Consider the following 23306-nt stretch of genomic DNA (forward strand, 5'->3'; position numbering starts at 1 on the left):
ACCCTGTTATTCTGAGGACCCTGTTATTCTCAGGACCTTGTTATTCTCAGGACCCTGTTATTCTCAGGACCCTGTTATTCTCAGGACCTTGTTATTCTCAGGACCTTGTTAGACTCAGGACCCTGTTATTCTCAGGACCCTGTTATTCTCAGGACCTTGTTATTCTCAGGACCTTGTTATTCTGAGGACCCTGTTATTCTCAGGACCTTGTTATTCTCAGGACCCTGTTATTCTCAGGACCCTGTTAGACTCAGGACCCTGTTATTCTCAGGACCCTGTTAGACTCAGGATGCTGTTATTCTCAGGACCCAGTTAGACTCAGGACCTTGTTATTGTCAGGACCCTGTTAGACTCAGGACCCAGTTAGACTCAGGACCCTGTTATTCTCAGGACCCTGTCATTCTGAGGACCCTGTTATTCTCAGGACCCTGTTATTCTGAGGACCTTGTTAGACTCAGGACCCTGTCATTCTGAGGACCCTGTTATTCTCAGGACCCTGTTAGACTCAGGATGCTGTTATTCTCAGGACCCAGTTAGACTCAGGACCCTGTTATTCTCAGGACCCTGTCATTCTGAGGACCCTGTTATTCTCAGGACCCTGTTATTCTGAGGACCTTGTTAGACTCAGGACCCTGTCATTCTGAGGACCCTGTTATTCTCAGGACCCTGTTATTCTGAGGACCCTGTTAGACTCAGGACCCTGTTATTCTGAGGACCCTGTTAGACTCAGGACCCTGTTATTCTCAGGACCCTGTTATTCTCAGGACCTTGTTATTCTCAGGACCCAGTTAGACTCAGGACCCTGTTATTCTCAGGACCCTGTTATTCTCAGGACCCTGTCATTCTGAGAACCTTGTTATTCTGAGGACCCAGTTAGACTCAGGACCCGGTTTTCCTCAGTCAGGACACCGGACAGAGCGGGACCCGGTCGGTGGTGCCGGTTCCGCTGACACCTGCAGGCTGTGGGACCTTTAACTGTTAGAAGGATGCAGCTCATTGGTCAACAGACTCAGGTGGCCGCCCTCCGTCCAATCACAGGCCGCGTTGTTGCGCCGCCGCCCGGCTGCTCTCCAGCAGGAAGACCGACCTCGGTTTGTTTCCTGTCGGTGTAAACAGCGACATTAGGTCTTTTTACTGAAGTCACGCTGAATTCACCTGTGAATCACCGTCTCCCGCCTCCAGCTGCTGCTGGAAACCCGTTTCCGGTCACCTGCGGTTCATGCGTGGGACGACGGAGGGGAAGCTAACCGGACTAGCCGCTAACGTTAGCCGTTAGCCCGGGGCTCGGTGCCGGTGACACAGAGGTGAGCGTTGTTAGCATTGCTCCAGATGTTAGCTCGGAGAACCGGTGGAGCCGGCGGGTCCACAGCTGTTCTGACCCAAAATACACCACCGAGGGCCGGGCGGACAGCTGACAACACCCGCTGCCGTCAGCAGGTCCCCGGGTCTGCGGTCGGACTGAGGACACACAGAACCACACGCTAAAAACTGACGATTTAACTCGACTCTGTTCACCAGAAAACCTGCACACACCCCGGAGACACGACTAAATGCCGTAGAAACTGTGGGAAACGTCCGGTAAATCCGGCAGATGAGCTGTAGTTATTATTTCAGCTCAGGCAGAAAGTGTGAAACGTCCTCAGCCGCCGCCGAGAGCTTCAGCTCGGACAGGTGGGTCCATGTGCTGCCCAGGTGCTGATGCAGGATGTTTGCAGAGCTGAACGAGTGGTTCAGTCATTTGATGTGAAACAGCACTAAACTTGGTTTGAGGTCAGTGTGACAGTTTTTAAGACCCAGCCTCAGGAGAGGAAGAGCTCACACTGACAGTTACCTGTCACTGCTCTGAGAGCTTCACATGGAGCAGCAGGCACCAGGGCAGAAACACTGCAGAGACACACAAGCAAACACAGTAACATACAGGTAACATCAGAATGTCAAGCTGCCTTCAGCTCCAGGTGCAGTTCTCAGACCAGCAGGTGAGCTGCTCCAGACCTACAGTGTATAAATACTGAGGGTGGTCTGTGCAGACTCCAAGCTCTCAGGTGACCTGCTGGCTCTGGTGTGTTGTTGGTTGTGTTCTGAGTTGTGGGTTCAGTCATGACATTTTATCTGAAAACAGTGCTCAGAGGTTGTTAGTGTGTGAGTGACCACTGCATGAGAGGACTCCACTGAGAGAGGGGCTGTCCACATACTTATGGTCAATCACTGTCTGAAACCACCAGTCTGATCCGTTTCTGTGTGAGTCGATGTTTCCGAACACAAACTTCTGAGAAAATGTTTTATTTCTGCCATGTTTCTGTGTGTGTCACATTTTACTGTAGAAAACAGCTCCAATCACAGCGTCACTCTGTCCACTACCCACTGACAGCAACAACACTACAGCTGCTGTCCAGACTTTCACTGTGTCGATTATCCCCTTATTCCTGAGTGGTGCTTCTTCAGGTGGAGACAGGAGAGAGGGATGGAGAGAGGGATGGAGAAGCATCAGAGCTGTTGTGGCTCACAGTGGAGTCTAAACCACGGGGCCAGAGTGGAAAACAGTGGAAACCCAGAACGTTCCACAGTCACTTTAGTGTTTGAGGTGATGTTTGTTGCTGCCGTCCTCAGTTGGTTCGTGCATGAACGTCAGCCATGAGCGCGGAGCCGGACGCCCTGGCCGTGGTCAACCAGCTGAGGGACCTGGCTGCTGACCCCATGAACCGCAGAGCCATCGTCCAGGACCAGGGCTGCCTGCCGGGACTCATCCTGTTTCTGGACCACCCAAACCCCCAGGTCGTCTACTCTGCCCTGCTGGTGAGCTGTGATAACCCGACCGCTCTGACCCCCTGCAGGATGCGAGACGAAAGTCCAGGTGTGACACAGCTGGTTCTTTGTGCGCTGAGCATGTGGATAACTGTGATTGGTTGATGTTGCAGGCGATCCGGTACCTGGCAGAATGTCGAGCCAACCGGGAGAAGCTGAAGGGGGAGTTGGGGATGATGCTGAGCCTCCAGAACGTGGTGCAGAAGTGAGTCTCTGGTGTTTACCTGGACAGGACTCAGCCTGTTTCAGGGTTTTAAAAAGGAACGAGGGCTGCAGCTCAGATCAACATCACTCTGTTCAGTCAGGCTGTTTTCACTGAATGAATAAAGAGTGAAAATGTCCGTCTCAGTTTCTGTCCACATGTCTCGTTTGTCCCGTTTGTCCTGAGCAGCAGACTGAGAAATTAAACCTCACAGAGCAGAGAACAGGGGACTTCAGTGTGTCGGCCACAAGGCTCCAACGCATATACAGTGTCACGTCTTGAGACCAGGGTTCTGATGGACCTCAGGATTCTGGGGTCAGACATCAGGGCTCAGTTCTCCAGAGACATTTTCAGGTTTGAAAACTGTCGTCACAGTGTTTGTCCTCCAGCGTGAGCTCAGTGTGTGGACACCAGGATGAGAGACAAGCACAAGAGTCAAACTAAACTAACGCAGCCAAACAGTCAGGACAGTGAACTGGATCAGCACCAAACGTAATGTGTTCTTCCCTGATGCCAGTCCCGTCCCTCCACCAAGTCTGGTGTGAACCAGTTCAGTAGCTGACAAACACACATAGGTGAAAAACCCGAACTGTGGTTTCAGATAACAGATGTTAATAACTGTGATCCTTTGTCACCATGACGATAAATGTCGTCAGGGACTTTTAGTTCAGTCCGAATCCAGTAAATATCAATGATAAGCCAGAAACAATGAAGCAGTTCACTGTGACTTCAAATTAACCCAAAAACCATATTAAATATGCAAAGTACCATAAATAATGACAAAGACTTATGTAAACTAAAGTCTGCTGCTGTTCAACAGCTGTAAAGAGAAAGTCAAATGCTGAGGTCTCTGTGGAGGCGGGGCCTCAGTCTTATCCTCTTGTTGTGTCGTCCAGGTCGACCACTCCCGGAGAGACGAAGCTGCTGGCGTCAGAGATCTACGAGCTGCTGCAGGCGTCCAGTGGCGCCGACTCTGAGCCGGCCGAGGAGGCCGTCAGCAGCCGCCGGAAAGCCCAGTTCTTCCTGGGCTCCAGCAACAAGAGAGCGAAGACCGTCGTCCTCCACATTGACGGGCTGGATGACTCGGTGAGTGACCTCGTTCACTCGTTCATCATCAGTGAGCGCCTGCGCTCAGGCTCAGGCTCTTGGAGCATCCCAGTGGTGTGTTGCACATGTAAACATGTGGGAGGGATGATGGGGGGGGAACTGCAGAGGAAATGAGCTGCATCCTGAAGGATAAAATGCTCCGGGGTTTAGGATTAGAGTGTGACTGGAGTTTGTCTGGTCTCCTCCTCAGAGTCGGAGAAGTCTGTGTGAGGAGGCTCTGCTGAAGATCCGAGGAGTGATCAGCTTCACCTTCCAGATGCCCGTGAAGAGATGCATCGTCCGGATCCGGTCGGACCTGAAGGCGGAGGTGAGACAGGAGGGGCTCCTCATCTCCACCCTGAGCTGTCTGATCTTCTCCTGTCTCCAGCTCAAACTCAGAGTGTTGATTCGTAAAGATTTCAAACAGGAGAAGGTTATTGGATAATTTCTCAGACACTTGATGAGGGACCACAGAGATGAGATAATGTTTGTCAGTTTCCCTGAGAGCTTCATCTACTGCTGATAAATCAGCTCATCAGCTCAGGATTTAACTTTGCTCACCAGATAAATGTGGAGAAGAAGAACAACACTGATGTAATGGAAGAACAGTGGAAATCGAGAAAAACAGAGTTTCCAGGAATCCTGGTTCCTGTCAGAAAAATGACTAAATAAACCAAAACATCGTGGAGAAGTAGTCAACGTGACCAAATGATTGTCAGGTGGTGTCCTCGTACAGATCAGGGGGTGTTGTGTTTCTGCAGGAGACGAACTGTGAATAATGACAGACGCTGTTTCTGTGCTCAGGCTCTGGCGTTGGCGATCGCCTCCACTCAGGTGATGAAGGCTCAGCAGGTGGTGAAAGGAGAAAACGGAGACGAGGTCAGTGTCGGGGGGGGGGGGGGGGTCTTAACACCAGCAGGGGGCAGCAGAGTCAAAGCTGCAGTTTCATCTCTTGGTTTCACTTCAGTAACTTTAACAGTTAAGATCCAGTTCTCAGTGATAAAGATTCACCTCCACACTGACAACACTCATGTCTGTAAATATGAAACCACAGCCAGCAGCTGCTTAGCTTAGCTTAGAATAAAACTGCACCCCACCAGCTACAAAGTCCAGTTGCCTGAAGCTCAGTGATGAACATGTTTGTCTGAAAAGAAGTGAAAGAGCTTCTGGGTGTGTTACTGCCTGTTTCCTGGTGAGTTATTAATAGAATATAGAAAGAACAGAGGACACTGGTTATTGGCCCTGAAGCTGATCTGCAGCCAGTCTCCTGAGTCCATCAGAACCCCGGACTCTGCTGCAGCTCAGCTCTGTGGCGTCTCTCTGTTGCTGTCTCCAGGTTTTGATCCCGTTTGCCGAGGACGGTTCAGTGGAGGTGGAGCAGAACCTGGACCTGCCGGACTACCTGCCAGAGGACGAGAGTCCGTCTCAGGAGCCCGACAAGGCGGTGAGCCGGGTGGGATCCGGACAGGACGGGACCAGCTGGCTCGGTGCCGCCGCCAACTTCCTGTCCCGCTCTTTCTACTGGTGACCCCGCGGGGCCGCCTCCCCCTCTGCCCCTCTCTGTTACACCCCCCTGTGTCCCATCAGAACCAAAACCTACCAGCTGCCAAATCTCAGCGCTGCCAGAGACAGAAACTGAGGCAGAGAGTTTAAACACTGACCCTGAAACAGCTGATGGTGGTTTTTCAGTGTCTGCTGGAGATCTGTGGCGTCGCTCTCGCTCTAAACGGGTCCATATGTTACAAACCAAATTGTCTTAACAGACAGGAAGTGTCCTGCAGAGACACCAACGAGTTAGAGTGGAGGCCTGAGCAGGACGCCGCTCTCCTCCCCCTTTCTTATTTATTTGACCTGAGTGACGTCTCCTCCTTCACTCAGCGGCGCCTCCGAGTCTCTGACCTCCTTCACTCAGCTCTCTCATCACTCCAGTGAAGACCCGAGCTTCAGTCCTGACCTGTCCAATGCAATGACAGACGCCCACCTGAGGTCAGGGCAGTGTTTCAGTGGCTCCTGTGTCACTGACTCAACTGTTCACCACTAAACATCACAAACCAGGTCCTGAACTCAGCTGCCTCAGGTCCTGGGCTGTGAGAGTCGGGCCTGAGTGACGTCCGGTTCCCTCCTCTGCTGTGAACACAAACAGCCAATAAACCACCACAGAAGAAGAAGAGGACACAGCGAGATGAGTGACATGTTTCATGTACGTCAGCATTTGTCCACACAACTGCTGTCACAGCTGTGGATCTCAGCTGACCTCAGGTGACCTCAGGTGACCTCAGCCTGAGCAGACGTCTGATCCTCACAGATAAACAGAAGCAGCTGAGATGAGTCAGGTGGAAACGAGTTGTGGGTATCTGTGGTCATTTTGACAGATGATGTCACAGTGATGTCACAGTGATGTCACTGCAGTGATGTGACGGAGGTCTGAGGTCTGCAGGGAGCTCAGAGACTCTGAGAGGCCACAGGTTTGATTCCTGTTTCTGGGATCAGTGACTGAACGCTGCTTTACTCGGACTCTTCTTCTTCTCTGATCCTTCAGAGCTCGTGAGGTCATGTTTACACCAACACCCCCGTGTGAATGCCTTTAAACTGAATTTTTATTTTGACACTTCCTGTCGATCAGACGCTGAACTCTGACTCGCATCCAACCACAGCTGTGTTTCATGGAGCATTGTTACCTGAGTTTGATCCTCCTTCATTTAGCTGCAGGGTCCATGGATCTGTTTTTCACGCTTGAATCTGAGGCTGATGTTTTTGAGTAGAGTAGAAAACTGTGTTTTAACCACTGGACCATGTTAGACTGGACTCAAGGTCACAGAGAGCTGAGTCATCACTGAACAAACGTCTGAGCAACAGTATTAACTGCAGCTTTCCACAGAGCTCGTTCCTTTCAACATGACGTCATTTCAGATTCAGACATTCCTTCACTCTCACTTCTGCTCGAGGACGCTTTGTTCCTCTGAGGTGAAGTGACCTTTAATGACCTTGTACAGGTTTTTACTGTCCTCATTCTGTGTGTGTGTGTGTGTGTGTGTGTGTGTGTGTGTGTGTGTGTGTGTGTGTGTGTGTGTGTGTACTTGCTACATAGTAAGGACCAAAAAAAGTATTTTACTAACAGAGTGAGGACATTTTGGGAAAGTGAGGACATTTTGGCCGGTCCTCACTTTTTGAGACACCTTCAAATCACATGTTGAGGGTTAAGACTTGGTTTTAGAGTTATGGTTAGAATTAGGTTTAGGTTAAGGTTAGGGTCAGGGTTAGGGTTAGGCACTCAGTTGCGATGGTTAAGGTTAGGGTAAGGGGCTAGGGAATGCATTGTGTCAATGAGTGTCCTCACAAAGATAGAAGTACAAGTATGTGTGTGTGTGTTCATGTGCCTGCCAGGTGTGCTCATAGCTCCGCTCACTGTCCAATCACATTCAGAGTAGCCTGTTGTCAGATGTTAGCCTGATGCTAAACGCAGTACTGGCCTGATGTAATAGGACTGTTTGACCATGACACATAATGAATAAAGTGACGGAGACGTGTTGAAGACGTTTCCTTCTTTGTTGACAGTTTGAAACCTGGATGTTTGTCTCAGTCGTCTTCACTAACCCTTCCTACATTCAGCGGAGACGGAGGAGTCCTGACAGGCTGCAGCCTGCCGCTCTGAGTGCTTCACTCTTCTCACCTGTGTGATGTCACAGCGCAGGTGAGGTCTTCACAGAGCAGCGACTCCGTCTGCCTTCTCTCTGTCTCAACCTGCCCTCCGTCTTCACCTGTTGACTCTGCTCGATAGACGACTGTCAGTTTCTGAGGTGAAGACGTCACATGGACCAGTAGAGACCAGTTAGTGTTGCGACACTCGGCCCACAGTTCATCAGTCAGAGAGGAAACACACTTTCTGTCCCAGTGACAATCACCACATGTTCAGGAAGGAACAAATGAAAGGTTTTATTTCATCACTGAACTCTTCTGTCGCTGCATTAAAAATAACTGCTGACTCTGGTTCACAGGGAAGATTTCCTCATCGTCGTCTTCGTCAGTGTGCTGCTGTCTGAGGATGAGTCCTTTAAAATGAGTCATGACTGGTTGATACCAGACGATGACTCTTGATGTAGAGACTTGTACCAGAGAGGATTTAGAGCATTGATTCAGTGTGAGTGTTTTTTCTGTCACAATCAGTGAAGTTGTGAAAGAAAATGACAAATGAATCAAAGTCCTGAATACGTGGAGCTGCAGATTCATCTCTTGGTTTCACTTCAGTAACTTTAACAGATAAGATCCAGTTCTCAGTGATAAAGATTCACCTTCAGAAACACTCATGTCTGTAAATATGAAACCACAGCCAGCAGCTGCTTAGCTTATCTTAGCTTAGCTTAGCTTAGTTTAGCATAAAACTGGACCCACCAGCTACAGCTACAAGTCCAATTGCCTGAAGCTCAGCGATGAACATGTTTGTCTGAAAGTGAAAGAGCTTCTGGTTTTACAGGTGATTGTGTTACTGCCTGTTTCCTGGTGAATTATTAATAGAATATAGAAAGAACAGAGGACACTGGTTATTGGCCCTGAAGCTGATCTGCAGCCAGGACCCCAGACTCTGCTGCAGTTCAGCTCTGTGGCGTCTTTGTTGCTGTCTCAGTTCAGTGGAGGAAATTACAGCATTGTCCCAACCTCTGTTTAAATTTCTGTTCTTACAAGTTTCCTGCTCCACCAAATGAAGTTAAAACAAGTTAAACTCCAGAAAAATGCAGATGTTTCAAATAGTTGTTGATAGGGTTAGGGCTAACCCTAACAGCAGTGACTCTGCAGACAGTAGGAGCGGCTCCCAGTGAGTCCAATATAAACACCAGTCCAGTTTTACAGCAAAACCAATAGGCAGGAGACAAAGGGAAGCTTGAGTTAATTCAGCAGGATAATGCTGTATAACTTTGTTTTCTGCTCTGTTATCAGTTATCAGATCTAATAAGCTGATGAATGTCTGTGACCAGCTGATTCTTTCATGAAGGAAGAAAGTCACTAATATGACTGAAAAGCCAACTAAAATTGTTTCTCATACAGTTTTTCTTCACAAACTACAACTGTGATTGAACTAAACAACTGTGACAATGATGACGTCTCCTGATGAGTTAAGTTGGGTCAGTCCTGGTCTGAAGTCCAGCCCCTGGTATCTGATGAAGTGTTATAAAGTCTGTGTGCAGGAGCTTTGTTCTCAGACCTGAGAGCTTCATCGTTCATTCAGTATCAGTAAAGGTGAGTGTGTTGATAGGTTCATATTTCTTACTGCATCATGACAAGTTAGTTTGTCATTAATACAATATCTGTGGACAGAAAATGATGGTTCATTGATTTGAATCAGTGAGAAAATACCACAGCTAAAAGAATAACTGCTCAACACTTAAAGTTAACCTGTTTCAGATGAGATCAGAAACAGGTTATGACCTCGAATTAGATTTTCTTTAATTTTACTTTGTATTATAATTGATTTATTTAAAATCTTATTTAGATGTTAATGTACATCTGCAACAGGATGAACTGACAAAAATAAACCAGTTAATGAAAAATCTTTCTTTCTGTTTCAGTGCACATTATCTCCACGATTATCTCATGAATGTGAGGCACATAGTACACAAATGTGTTTTTATAATAATTGATAAAAATGAAACTGAGATTTTAAAAAAATGTGTATGTGTGTGGTTATTCCTCCTCAAACCAACGCAAACAAAATGAATCCAGATAATTGTTTGTGTGTGTGTGTTCATCAGAGTCCTTGCCTGTATATGAGGTTTGATCATCATGTGTCCTCAGTACGACTCACTGAGTCTGTGGTGAACATCACATCCACTTCTCCAGTGTTTTTGGATCAAACCATTTGTTCTTGTCCTTGTTCTCCCTTCTACACATTCCCCTCGTTTGTCCCCCATTTATGGTACTTCCTTCCCTTGAGAAGTATGTATTGTATGTGAAATGATCATCAGTATTCAAAGGTGACATCCTTATGCTTCTTTGTTTCCACAGCAACCACAATGTGGTCATGATCTGACCCTTTTAGTTTTTATCTGTTTGTCTCATATTTTCTGTTTTACATTAAAATTTCTTCCTTGTGTGTTTGCTGGTTGTTTTACTTCCTGTCTTTATCTAGCTGATTGTGATTGTCAGCTCCACCCTGATGTGGATCATCTCTGCCTCGCCTCAGTCAGTCTGTGTTTGCCTCAGTCTGTCAGCCTTCATCTGTCTGTATGTGGGTTCATTGCCTGAGCAGCTCAAGGATTTTACTAACACCCCTGACTCTCAGCCAGTCTCCCAGTCTGCTAACTTCCAGTCCAACGGTCAGTTGGTCAACTACTGGCCTACAGCCCAGATGGTGAGTCTGGGATTCATTCCCTCCACCCAGCACCCCAGTGGGGTCTTGCCTGGTCCTGCTCCTGAGCCAGTTAGACACTTGCATGATCCTGGTCCCAAGTAGACCGGCTTTCTGTCTGATCCTGAACCTGAAGACCCTGAGCAGTCCCACTTGGCTGTTGTTCCAGATATCTAGGGGTCAAAGCCCCTAGAAGGAAGTAAAGGTCACAGAGTCAGAGTCATCTATTCTTACCACCCCCACACAGTAAGGCCTCTCACTAGAAATATATTAATGTTTCTAGCAAATTATCCTCTGACCATTGACTAACCAATGGGCATTATGCAGAGGTGTGCAAATCTGCAAAACTGATGTCAGTAATATAGTAGCACCGCAGGTGACTGTCCTCTTACCTTTACTCTTCACCCTGTTTATCACAGACCTCCTGTACAGACTGAGGACAGACTACTGGTGTACTGCTTTGTGACGTGGCGTTGGAACAACCATCTCCTGTTAAATGTAACCGAGACAGAGGAGAAGGTGGATGATGAGAACTAAATTACAGCCAATTTCCATTCTAGGAGTAGGTAGAGGTGGTGCAGGGCTACAAGTACCTGACCTTTCACCTTGACAGTAGACTGGACTGGAAGTACAACACAGAGACTGTCTACAGGAAGGGACACAGCAAACTCTACATCTTGAGGAAGCTTAGATCCTTTGATTTGTGCAGCATGATGTTGTGTGTCTTCTACTAGTCTGTTGTTGGAAATGAAATTTTCTCTGCAGCCATCTTTAGGGGCAGCAGTGTCACAGCCAGAAGCTGAACAAGCTAATGAAGAGGGTTGGCTCTGTGCTGCAGCTCCGGTGCACCTGACACTGACAGAAGCATAAACCACATTCTACAAATCGTTTGCACAGTCAAAACTATATCTTACGTTCTATTTTTATTCCAGTTAATTTACCTATGAGTATAGTAATTCTGTATCTATATTGTAAATACTGCTTTTCATCTCTTGATTTTTGTGGATTGCTGCTGCAACAATGCAGTTTGCCTTTGGGGATCAATAACATCATCTATCTATCTAAAGCAGCCTAGGACTCTAATGAGAGGGTTTGGGTTACACCAAACAAATGTAATTCATATCTACTATAGAATTTGACCACGTTGAGAGATTGTAATAAGTGACAGATACTGATAATTAAGTAGATTTTGTGTTTTGTTTTCCAGTTGAAATTTGTTGACACCATGGCCTCATATGGTGATGATACCATAGAGACTGCAGCCCTCGGTCGACCGTTCCAGCTCGGCATGCTGTATGACTGTCGGAGGGATGTTCTTGTTCCAGGTGGATATCTGATGGATATGTTGTGTGTCCCATTTAATCTTAATGTGAATAATTGTTTTATAAGTATTGTGATAGATGCTTCAGAACCTGATTTACATATCACTAACAGAATGATTAATGTTACACATTTAAGTTTAAGTTTGTTGACTTTGCATTTTTTCTGTCACAATCAGTGAGGTTGTGAAAGAAAATGACAAATGAATCAAAGTCCTGAATACGTGGAGCTGCAGATTCATCTCTTGGTTTCACTTCAGTAACTTTAACAGATAAGATCCAGTTCTCAGTGATAAAGATTCACCTTCAGAAACACTCATGTCTGTAAATATGAAACCACAGCCAGCGCTGCTTAGCTTATCTTAGCTTAGCTTAGCTTAGTTTAGCATAAAACTGGACCCACCAGCTACAGCTACAAGTCCAATTGCCTGAAGCTCAGCGATGAACATGTTTGTCTGAAAGTGAAAGAGCTTCTGGTTTTACAGGTGATTGTGTTACTGCCTGTTTCCTGGTGAATTATTAATAGAATATAGAAAGAACAGAGGACACTGGTTATTGGCCCTGAAGCTGATCTGCAGCCAGGACCCCAGACTCTGCTGCAGTTCAGCTCTGTGGCGTCTTTGTTGCTGTCTCAGTTCAGTGGAGGAAATTACAGCATTGTCCCAACCTCTGTTTAAATTTCTGTTCTTACAAGTTTCCTGCTCCACCAAATGAAGTTAAAACAAGTTAAACTCCAGAAAAATGCAGATGTTTCAAATAGTTGTTGATAGGGTTAGGGCTAACCCTAACAGCAGTGACTCTGCAGACAGTAGGAGCGGCTCCCAGTGAGTCCAATATAAACACCAGTCCAGTTTTACAGCAAAACCAATAGGCAGGAGACAAAGGGAAGCTTGAGTTAATTCAGCAGGATAATGCTGTATAACTTTGTTTTCTGCTCTGTTATCAGTTATCAGATCTAATAAGCTGATGAATGTCTGTGACCAGCTGATTCTTTCATGAAGGAAGAAAGTCACTAATATGACTGAAAAGCCAACTAAAATTGTTTCTCATACAGTTTTTCTTCACAAACTACAACTGTGATTGAACTAAACAACTGTGACAATGATGACGTCTCCTGATGAGTTAAGTTGGGTCAGTCCTGGTCTGAAGTCCAGCCCCTGGTATCTGATGAAGTGTTATAAAGTCTGTGTGCAGGAGCTTTGTTCTCAGACCTGAGAGCTTCATCGTTTGTTCAGTATCAGTAAAGGTGAGTGTGTTGATAGGTTCATATTTCTTACTGCATCATGACAAGTTAGTTTGTCATTAATACAATATCTGTGGACAGAAAATGATGGTTCATTGATTTGAATCAGTGAGAAAATACCACAGCTAAAAGAATAACTGCTCAACACTTAAAGTTAACCTGTTTCAGATGAGATCAGAAACAGGTTATGACCTCGAATTAGATTTTCTTTAATTTTACTTTGTATTATAATTGATTTATTTAAAATCTTATTTAGATGTTAATGTACATCTGCAACAGGATGAACTGACAAAAATAAACCAGTTAATGAAAAATCTTTCTTTCTGTTTCAGTGCACATTATCTCCACGATTATCTCATGAATGTGAGGCACATAGTACACAAATGTGTTTTTATAATAATTGATAAAAATGAAACTGAGATTTTAAAAAAATGTGTATGTGTGTGGTTATTCCTCCTCAAACCAACGCAAACAAAATGAATCCAGATAATTGTTTGTGTGTGTGTGTTCATCAGAGTCCTTGCCTGTATATGAGGTTTGATCATCATGTGTCCTCAGTACGACTCACTGAGTCTGTGGTGAACATCACATCCACTTCTCCAGTGTTTTTGGATCAAACCATTTGTTCTTGTCCTTGTTCTCCCTTCTACACATTCCCCTCGTTTGTCCCCCATTTATGGTACTTCCTTCCCTTGAGAAGTATGTATTGTATGTGAAATGATCATCAGTATTCAAAGGTGACATCCTTATGCTTCTTTGTTTCCACAGCAACCACAATGTGGTCATGATCTGACCCTTTTAGTTTTTATCTGTTTGTCTCATATTTTCTGTTTTACATTAAAATTTCTTCCTTGTGTGTTTGCTGGTTGTTTTACTTCCTGTCTTTATCTAGCTGATTGTGATTGTCAGCTCCACCCTGATGTGGATCATCTCTGCCTCGCCTCAGTCAGTCTGTGTTTGCCTCAGTCTGTCAGCCTTCATCTGTCTGTATGTGGGTTCATTGCCTGAGCAGCTCAAGGATTTTACTAACACCCCTGACTCTCAGCCAGTCTCCCAGTCTGCTAACTTCCAGTCCAACGGTCAGTTGGTCAACTACTGGCCTACAGCCCAGATGGTGAGTCTGGGATTCATTCCCTCCACCCAGCACCCCAGTGGGGTCTTGCCTGGTCCTGCTCCTGAGCCAGTTAGACACTTGCATGATCCTGGTCCCAAGTAGACCGGCTTTCTGTCTGATCCTGAACCTGAAGACCCTGAGCAGTCCCACTTGGCTGTTGTTCCAGATATCTAGGGGTCAAAGCCCCTAGAAGGAAGTAAAGGTCACAGAGTCAGAGTCATCTATTCTTACCACCCCCACACAGTAAGGCCTCTCACTAGAAATATATTAATGTTTCTAGCAAATTATCCTCTGACCATTGACTAACCAATGGGCATTATGCAGAGGTGTGCAAATCTGCAAAACTGATGTCAGTAATATAGTAGCACCGCAGGTGACTGTCCTCTTACCTTTACTCTTCACCCTGTTTATCACAGACCTCCTGTACAGACTGAGGACAGACTACTGGTGTACTGCTTTGTGACGTGGCGTTGGAACAACCATCTCCTGTTAAATGTAACCGAGACAGAGGAGAAGGTGGATGATGAGAACTAAATTACAGCCAATTTCCATTCTAGGAGTAGGTAGAGGTGGTGCAGGGCTACAAGTACCTGACCTTTCACCTTGACAGTAGACTGGACTGGAAGTACAACACAGAGACTGTCTACAGGAAGGGACACAGCAAACTCTACATCTTGAGGAAGCTTAGATCCTTTGATTTGTGCAGCATGATGTTGTGTGTCTTCTACTAGTCTGTTGTTGGAAATGAAATTTTCTCTGCAGCCATCTTTAGGGGCAGCAGTGTCACAGCCAGAAGCTGAACAAGCTAATGAAGAGGGTTGGCTCTGTGCTGCAGCTCCGGTGCACCTGACACTGACAGAAGCATAAACCACATTCTACAAATCGTTTGCACAGTCAAAACTATATCTTACGTTCTATTTTTATTCCAGTTAATTTACCTATGAGTATAGTAATTCTGTATCTATATTGTAAATACTGCTTTTCATCTCTTGATTTTTGTGGATTGCTGCTGCAACAATGCAGTTTGCCTTTGGGGATCAATAACATCATCTATCTATCTAAAGCAGCCTAGGACTCTAATGAGAGGGTTTGGGTTACACCAAACAAATGTAATTCATATCTACTATAGAATTTGACCACGTTGAGAGATTGTAATAAGTGACAGATACTGATAATTAAGTAGATTTTGTGTTTTGTTTTCCAGTTGAAATTTGTTGACACCATGGCCTCATATGGTGATGATACCATAGAGACTGCAGCCCTCGGTCGACCGTTCCAGCTCGGCATGCTGTATGACTGTCGGAGGGATGTTCTTGTTCCAGGTGGATATCTGATGGATATGTTGTGTGTCCCATTTAATCTTAATGTGAATAATTGTTTTATAAGTATTGTGATAGATGCTTCAGAACCTGATTTACATATCACTAACAGAATGATTAATGTTACACATTTAAGTTTAAGTTTGTTGACTTTGCATTTTTTCTGTCACAATCAGTGAGGTTGTGAAAGAAAATGACAAATGAATCAAAGTCCTGAATACGTGGAGCTGCAGATTCATCTCTTGGTTTCACTTCAGTAACTTTAACAGATAAGATCCAGTTCTCAGTGATAAAGATTCACCTTCAGAAACACTCATGTCTGTAAATATGAAACCACAGCCAGCGCTGCTTAGCTTATCTTAGCTTAGCTTAGCTTAGTTTAGCATAAAACTGGACCCACCAGCTACAGCTACAAGTCCAATTGCCTGAAGCTCAGCGATGAACATGTTTGTCTGAAAGTGAAAGAGCTTCTGGTTTTACAGGTGATTGTGTTACTGCCTGTTTCCTGGTGAATTATTAATAGAATATAGAAAGAACAGAGGACACTGGTTATTGGCCCTGAAGCTGATCTGCAGCCAGGACCCCAGACTCTGCTGCAGTTCAGCTCTGTGGCGTCTTTGTTGCTGTCTCAGTTCAGTGGAGGAAATTACAGCATTGTCCCAACCTCTGTTTAAATTTCTGTTCTTACAAGTTTCCTGCTCCACCAAATGAAGTTAAAACAAGTTAAACTCCAGAAAAATGCAGATGTTTCAAATAGTTGTTGATAGGGTTAGGGCTAACCCTAACAGCAGTGACTCTGCAGACAGTAGGAGCGGCTCCCAGTGAGTCCAATATAAACACCAGTCCAGTTTTACAGCAAAACCAATAGGCAGGAGACAAAGGGAAGCTTGAGTTAATTCAGCAGGATAATGCTGTATAACTTTGTTTTCTGCTCTGTTATCAGTTATCAGATCTAATAAGCTGATGAATGTCTGTGACCAGCTGATTCTTTCATGAAGGAAGAAAGTCACTAATATGACTGAAAAGCCAACTAAAATTGTTTCTCATACAGTTTTTCTTCACAAACTACAACTGTGATTGAACTAAACAACTGTGACAATGATGACGTCTCCTGATGAGTTAAGTTGGGTCAGTCCTGGTCTGAAGTCCAGCCCCTGGTATCTGATGAAGTGTTATAAAGTCTGTGTGCAGGAGCTTTGTTCTCAGACCTGAGAGCTTCATCGTTTGTTCAGTATCAGTAAAGGTGAGTGTGTTGATAGGTTCATATTTCTTACTGCATCATGACAAGTTAGTTTGTCATTAATACAATATCTGTGGACAGAAAATGATGGTTCATTGATTTGAATCAGTGAGAAAATACCACAGCTAAAAGAATAACTGCTCAACACTTAAAGTTAACCTGTTTCAGATGAGATCAGAAACAGGTTATGACCTCGAATTAGATTTTCTTTAATTTTACTTTGTATTATAATTGATTTATTTAAAATCTTATTTAGATGTTAATGTACATCTGCAACAGGATGAACTGACAAAAATAAACCAGTTAATGAAAAATCTTTCTTTCTGTTTCAGTGCACATTATCTCCACGATTATCTCATGAATGTGAGGCACATAGTACACAAATGTGTTTTTATAATAATTGATAAAAATGAAACTGAGATTTTAAAAAAATGTGTATGTGTGTGGTTATTCCTCCTCAAACCAACGCAAACAAAATGAATCCAGATAATTGTTTGTGTGTGTGTGTTCATCAGAGTCCTTGCCTGTATATGAGGTTTGATCATCATGTGTCCTCAGTACGACTCACTGAGTCTGTGGTGAACATCACATCCACTTCTCCAGTGTTTTTGGATCAAACCATTTGTTCTTGTCCTTGTTCTCCCTTCTACACATTCCCCTCGTTTGTCCCCCATTTATGGTACTTCCTTCCCTTGAGAAGTATGTATTGTATGTGAAATGATCATCAGTATTCAAAGGTGACATCCTTATGCTTCTTTGTTTCCACAGCAACCACAATGTGGTCATGATCTGACCCTTTTAGTTTTTATCTGTTTGTCTCATATTTTCTGTTTTACATTAAAATTTCTTCCTTGTGTGTTTGCTGGTTGTTTTACTTCCTGTCTTTATCTAGCTGATTGTGATTGTCAGCTCCACCCTGATGTGGATCATCTCTGCCTCGCCTCAGTCAGTCTGTGTTTGCCTCAGTCTGTCAGCCTTCATCTGTCTGTATGTGGGTTCATTGCCTGAGCAGCTCAAGGATTTTACTAACACCCCTGACTCTCAGCCAGTCTCCCAGTCTGCTAACTTCCAGTCCAACGGTCAGTTGGTCAACTACTGGCCTACAGCCCAGATGGTGAGTCTGGGATTCATTCCCTCCACCCAGCACCCCAGTGGGGTCTTGCCTGGTCCTGCTCCTGAGCCAGTTAGACACTTGCATGATCCTGGTCCCAAGTAGACCGGCTTTCTGTCTGATCCTGAACCTGAAGACCCTGAGCAGTCCCACTTGGCTGTTGTTCCAGATATCTAGGGGTCAAAGCCCCTAGAAGGAAGTAAAGGTCACAGAGTCAGAGTCATCTATTCTTACCACCCCCACACAGTAAGGCCTCTCACTAGAAATATATTAATGTTTCTAGCAAATTATCCTCTGACCATTGACTAACCAATGGGCATTATGCAGAGGTGTGCAAATCTGCAAAACTGATGTCAGTAATATAGTAGCACCGCAGGTGACTGTCCTCTTACCTTTACTCTTCACCCTGTTTATCACAGACCTCCTGTACAGACTGAGGACAGACTACTGGTGTACTGCTTTGTGACGTGGCGTTGGAACAACCATCTCCTGTTAAATGTAACCGAGACAGAGGAGAAGGTGGATGATGAGAACTAAATTACAGCCAATTTCCATTCTAGGAGTAGGTAGAGGTGGTGCAGGGCTACAAGTACCTGACCTTTCACCTTGACAGTAGACTGGACTGGAAGTACAACACAGAGACTGTCTACAGGAAGGGACACAGCAAACTCTACATCTTGAGGAAGCTTAGATCCTTTGATTTGTGCAGCATGATGTTGTGTGTCTTCTACTAGTCTGTTGTTGGAAATGAAATTTTCTCTGCAGCCATCTTTAGGGGCAGCAGTGTCACAGCCAGAAGCTGAACAAGCTAATGAAGAGGGTTGGCTCTGTGCTGCAGCTCCGGTGCACCTGACACTGACAGAAGCATAAACCACATTCTACAAATCGTTTGCACAGTCAAAACTATATCTTACGTTCTATTTTTATTCCAGTTAATTTACCTATGAGTATAGTAATTCTGTATCTATATTGTAAATACTGCTTTTCATCTCTTGATTTTTGTGGATTGCTGCTGCAACAATGCAGTTTGCCTTTGGGGATCAATAACATCATCTATCTATCTAAAGCAGCCTAGGACTCTAATGAGAGGGTTTGGGTTACACCAAACAAATGTAATTCATATCTACTATAGAATTTGACCACGTTGAGAGATTGTAATAAGTGACAGATACTGATAATTAAGTAGATTTTGTGTTTTGTTTTCCAGTTGAAATTTGTTGACACCATGGCCTCATATGGTGATGATACCATAGAGACTGCAGCCCTCGGTCGACCGTTCCAGCTCGGCATGCTGTATGACTGTCGGAGGGATGTTCTTGTTCCAGGTGGATATCTGATGGATATGTTGTGTGTCCCATTTAATCTTAATGTGAATAATTGTTTTATAAGTATTGTGATAGATGCTTCAGAACCTGATTTACATATCACTAACAGAATGATTAATGTTACACATTTAAGTTTAAGTTTGTTGACTTTGCATTGTATCATTGATTTGTCAACAGGTGTAACTCTGTGGGATCCAGACCAGCTACAAAAGAATACAAGTGTGCAACATCAAAATAACACTGAATTCAATGTCACCGCATCAGACTCGATTGAGGAGAAGTCAAATTCACTGAAGATCTCTGGCTCTCTGAAGTTGAGTCTCTTGGGAGGACTGGTGAATGTGGAGGGATCAGCAAAATATTTCCAAGACACAAAAAAATCTCACAAACAAGCCCGGGTGACTCTTCAGTACAAAACCACAACAAAGTTTGAGATGTTAACGATGGCTCACCTGGCTCATGGACAGGTGTCTCATCCTAATGTGTTTGAAGACGACACTGCCACTCATGTTGTCACAGCCATCTTGTACGGAGCTGGTGCTTACTTTGTGTTTGACAGAGAATCATCATCAGAGGACGATAAGAAACAAGTGGAGGGGGAGGCAAACATCGCTTTCAATAAGCTGAAATTTCTTAAGGCAAATTGTGAGGCATCACTCAACATGGACATAGAAGAGAAGGCAGCAGTTGAAAAGTTTAGCTGCACATTTCATGGAGACTTCAAGTTACCATCCAACCCAACGTCCTTCAGTGATGCTGTGAGCATGTACAGAAACCTTCCCAACAAGCTGGGAGAGAACAGAGAACATGCTGTCCCACTCAGGGTGTGGCTGTACCCTCTGGTGAAGTTAGATTCAAGAGCCTCAAGACTCCAAAGAGACATCAGCAATGCTCTCATCAGACACTCGTCAGAAATAATCGAGAGTTTAAACCAGACAGAGATGAGATGCAGGGACATACTGAAAGACACAGCAGCAACAACCTTTCCTGCCATGGAAAAGAAGCTTCAGGATTTGATGCAGATGTGCCGTCAGCACAAGCTTGACTTCATGCAGAAGCTCGGGTCAGTGCTTCCTTCAATCCGAGGGGGTGGGAAAGAGGAGAGCGTCCTGGAAGACATCCTTAAGGCACACGAGAAGTCACCATTCAATAAGGAAGACCTGGATCAGTGGCTAAAAACCAAGGGGAGGGAATCAGATACACTGAAATCTTTCATTAAGCGTCTGGAGAAACTTGGTGTGAAGGTGGAGGATGATTTGGACGACCTCCTGGCTGATTTAGATGTCAGAAATATTGTGTGCTTTTCATTCACCTCTGTAGAGCAGCCTGATAGTTTCCTGGTCAAACTGTCAAATCATCTGAAACCAGCAGGAATGGTGGACACCGCTGCAGAACCCTCTGATCTACAGACCACAAACATAAACTGGCTCTCCACTGATACCAGACAGACAATGAGGCGACAACTACAACTGTTTGAAGAACTGAAGACGTTGAGCAACAGTGATGACACCAAATTCATATTTGCATCAAAATATGATGGACGTCACCCTGGGGCAGGTATTTTCATATATGAAGAGGGGTCTGACGATGCAGTCTGCTTTGTTCCTCCATCAAAACCTGCCACCCCAACAGCTGCTGCTGTTTCACACGACAGTATAACAGTGAGAGTATCTGAACCAGACTCTCTCACTGTGGAGTACAGAGTAGAATACAGAGGGAAACAGGAACAGGACCGTCAGTGGGCTTCTCAACCACTGCAGAAGAACCAGGAGGAGGTAACTCTGTCAGGACTCAAGCCAGACACTGAATACGAGGTCAGAGCCACAGCTGTGGGTAAACTCAGCTACACTGTCAGCAGTGATGTCTGCAGAGCTGTGACCCTCACAGCAGCTGGTCGCCCAACTGAGGTAAAAGGCACTGACGTGAAACCAAACTCTATCACTCTGACATGGAACGCCCCAACTGTCCATCAGTATGAATCTGTAAAAGAGTACATCATTGAGTTAAAGGAGGAGAACAGTGATCAATGGCAGAGCAAGGAGACCGGGACAGAGGTGTACACCTTCACTCTGAACGGCCTTAAACAGGATACGGTTTACTCCATCAGGATGAGCACAGATGTTGGTGTTGGAGTAAGTCGGCCTGGTGAAGAACTTCAGATTAAAACTAAGAAAGAACCACTGGATAAGAAGAAGTTTACTTTGCTCCCAGGTGATCCTCCAGTCTACCTCCTCAATCTGAAACCAGCAGGAGGTGGTCAGCTCAACAAAAGGGATTTTGGAAGGCCACCAACCAAAAACCCATCAAACAAAACCATCATGGTTGTTGGTGCCACTGGATCTGGCAAGACCACCCTCATCAACGGCATGATCAACTATGTTCTAGGAGTTGACTGGGAGGACAACTGGAGATTTAAACTGATAAATGAAGAAACTAATAAAACACAAGCCTGTAGTCAGACCTCAGAGGTGACGGCCTATCAGATTTACCACACAGACAGTTTCCAGGTTCCATACTCTCTCACCATCATTGACACTCCAGGGTTTGGTGACACCAGAGGAATCAAACAAGACAAAGAAATCACAGAGAAAATCAGAGAGTTTTTCTCTGTCAAGGGTGGAATTGATAGCATTGATGCAGTGTGCTTCGTGGTACAGTCTGCTTCAGCTCGTCTGACACACACACAGAAATATATCTTTGATTCCATCCTCTCCATTTTTGGGAAGGACATTGCCAGCAACATCTTTGCTCTGGTCACCTTTGCTGATGGCAAATCTCCTCCAGTCCTGGAGGCGATCAAAGCTGCAGAGATCCCATGTGCTAAAAACCCAGATGGGTCTGTTCTCCATTTCAAATTCAACAACTCTGTGCTTTTTGCCAAAAATACAGGAGCCAAGGGCAATGAGGACAACTTTGATTACATGTTCTGGAAAATGGGGAAAATCAGCATGAAGACATTCTTCGATCATCTCAGCAGCATGAAACCACAGAGCCTGACTCTGACAAAGGAGGTTCTTGAAGAGCGTAAACAGCTCGAGGTGACGGTTGTAGGGGTGCAGCCAATGATACGCATGGGTTTGTCAAAACTGGAGGAAATTAACACCACAAAAGCTGCACTGAAAAACCATGAGACCCACATGAAGGAGAATGAGGACTTTCAATATGAAGTAGAGATTGACAAATCTGAGAAGATTAATCTTCCTCCAGGACAATTCAGCAACAACTGCCATGGGTGCAACTATACCTGCCATTTTCCTTGTGGCATACCAAAGGATGAGAATAAAAGAGGATGTGCTGCAATGAAAAATGGAAACTGCACAGTGTGTCCTGGAAAATGTGTGTGGAGTGACCATTTCAACATGACGTACCGATGGGAGACTAAACGTGTAAAAGAGAAGAGGACGTATCAGGAACTGAAGAAGAAATATGAGGCAGCGGTGGTAGAAAAGATGAATTCAGAGAAAATGATTAAACATCTGGAGGTGGAATATGAGCAGGTGCAGGGGAAAGTTGTAGAAATGATGGAGACATTAACTAAATCCCTGCAGCGTCTCAGAGAGATTGCCCTTCGTCCAGATCCTTCGGCTACTCCAGATTACATTGATCTCCTGATACAGACAGAGGAACACGAAGCCAAACCTGGATTCAAGCAGCGTATTCAAGAGTTACAGAGCGTCAGGGAAGGGGCTGTCATTTTGAAAAAGTTGTCAGAGGGAGTTGGTCTAACTGGAAAAGAAAACACACGATATGAAAAGTCTGCTGCCAAAGGGCTATTCAACCAAGTGTGCAGTTGGTATCATTAATTTAAAAACCTTCAGATACCAGAGCAGGTGAGACAATCAGCAGAGTTCATCAGTGTGTCTGAAGCAGAGAAGCAGTCATTTCAGTGTCTCCATGTACAACCCTGTTAGCTCTTAGCTGATAAGTCTCAAAGTGCTTTAAACAGTTTCATCACACGACCATTTTATTTTCACTGTATGTGTTGAAGTGAAGATAAATATAAAACACAGCAGTGACTCTTTCCTGATGATTCACTTGTTATTTTCTTTTTCACTTTCATTTATTACATTTTTAGATTTTAAAGGTCTAATCTCCTCATTCATTAACTGGAAGATTTATTCATGGATTTCATCTCATAAATTTGTAATTGTAATAATTGTGTGTTTGTTTTTTATTGTATAAGATAATGAAGTTGACGTTGATGT

At 44.7% G+C, this 23306-nt stretch overlaps 3 protein-coding genes across 6 annotated transcripts in view; all 3 read left to right on the forward strand.

Annotated features, from left to right (window-relative positions):
• The window catches only part of LOC139628550 (uncharacterized), a 352652-nt gene that overhangs the window by 291706 nt on the left and 37640 nt on the right, over window positions 1-23306 (forward strand). The window lies entirely within an intron of this gene.
• Window positions 1021-7652, forward strand: LOC139629229 (armadillo repeat-containing protein 1-like). 3 transcript variants are annotated; one of them, XM_071491742.1, is made up of 8 exons: window positions 1021-1304; window positions 1519-1671; window positions 2608-2793; window positions 2916-3007; window positions 3901-4090; window positions 4302-4418; window positions 4895-4969; window positions 5427-7652. In XM_071491742.1, the coding sequence occupies exons 3-8, from the start codon at window positions 2632-2634 to the stop codon at window positions 5616-5618; spliced, it is 828 nt and encodes a 275-aa protein (XP_071347843.1). In that variant the 5' UTR covers window positions 1021-1304; window positions 1519-1671; window positions 2608-2631; the 3' UTR covers window positions 5619-7652. The 3 variants fall into 3 exon arrangements, with proteins under 3 accessions (XP_071347843.1, XP_071347841.1, XP_071347842.1); XM_071491740.1 differs by lacking the exon at window positions 1519-1671 and having other exon boundaries at window positions 1023-1304; XM_071491741.1 differs by lacking the exon at window positions 1021-1304 and having other exon boundaries at window positions 1311-1671.
• LOC139628551 (uncharacterized) overlaps window positions 15780-23306 on the forward strand; it is an 8096-nt gene continuing 569 nt past the window's right edge. The window contains exons 1-3 of one of the 2 annotated variants that reach the window (XM_071490299.1): window positions 15780-16668; window positions 18984-19101; window positions 19279-23306. The exon at window positions 19279-23306 is cut by the window's right edge and continues 569 nt beyond it. In XM_071490299.1, the coding sequence (XP_071346400.1) occupies window positions 19002-19101; window positions 19279-22904 (3726 nt within the window). In that variant the 5' untranslated portion in view covers window positions 15780-16668; window positions 18984-19001 and the 3' untranslated portion in view covers window positions 22905-23306. Of the gene's footprint in view, window positions 19102-19278 lie in introns of both variants that reach the window. The other variant, XM_071490300.1, reaches the window with a different exon arrangement.

This window comes from Trachinotus anak, unplaced genomic scaffold (assembly GCF_046630095.1).
Source record: "Trachinotus anak isolate AG129_WGS33_773 ecotype Australia unplaced genomic scaffold, CSIRO_AGI_Tana_v1 ptg000012l, whole genome shotgun sequence".
NCBI lineage: Eukaryota > Metazoa > Chordata > Actinopteri > Carangiformes > Carangidae > Trachinotus > Trachinotus anak.

Bases quoted from the DNA above. Each gene is read 5' to 3' on its own strand.
- LOC139629229 (XM_071491742.1), top strand. From the start codon at position 2,632: ATGAGCGCGGAGCCGGACGCCCTGGCCGTGGTCAACCAGCTGAGGGAC. The intron at 4,091-4,301 runs GTGAGTGACCTC...TCTCCTCCTCAG, and splicing joins TTGACGGGCTGGATGACTCG to AGTCGGAGAAGTCTGTGTGA. The intron at 4,419-4,894 runs GTGAGACAGGAG...TTCTGTGCTCAG, and splicing joins GGTCGGACCTGAAGGCGGAG to GCTCTGGCGTTGGCGATCGC.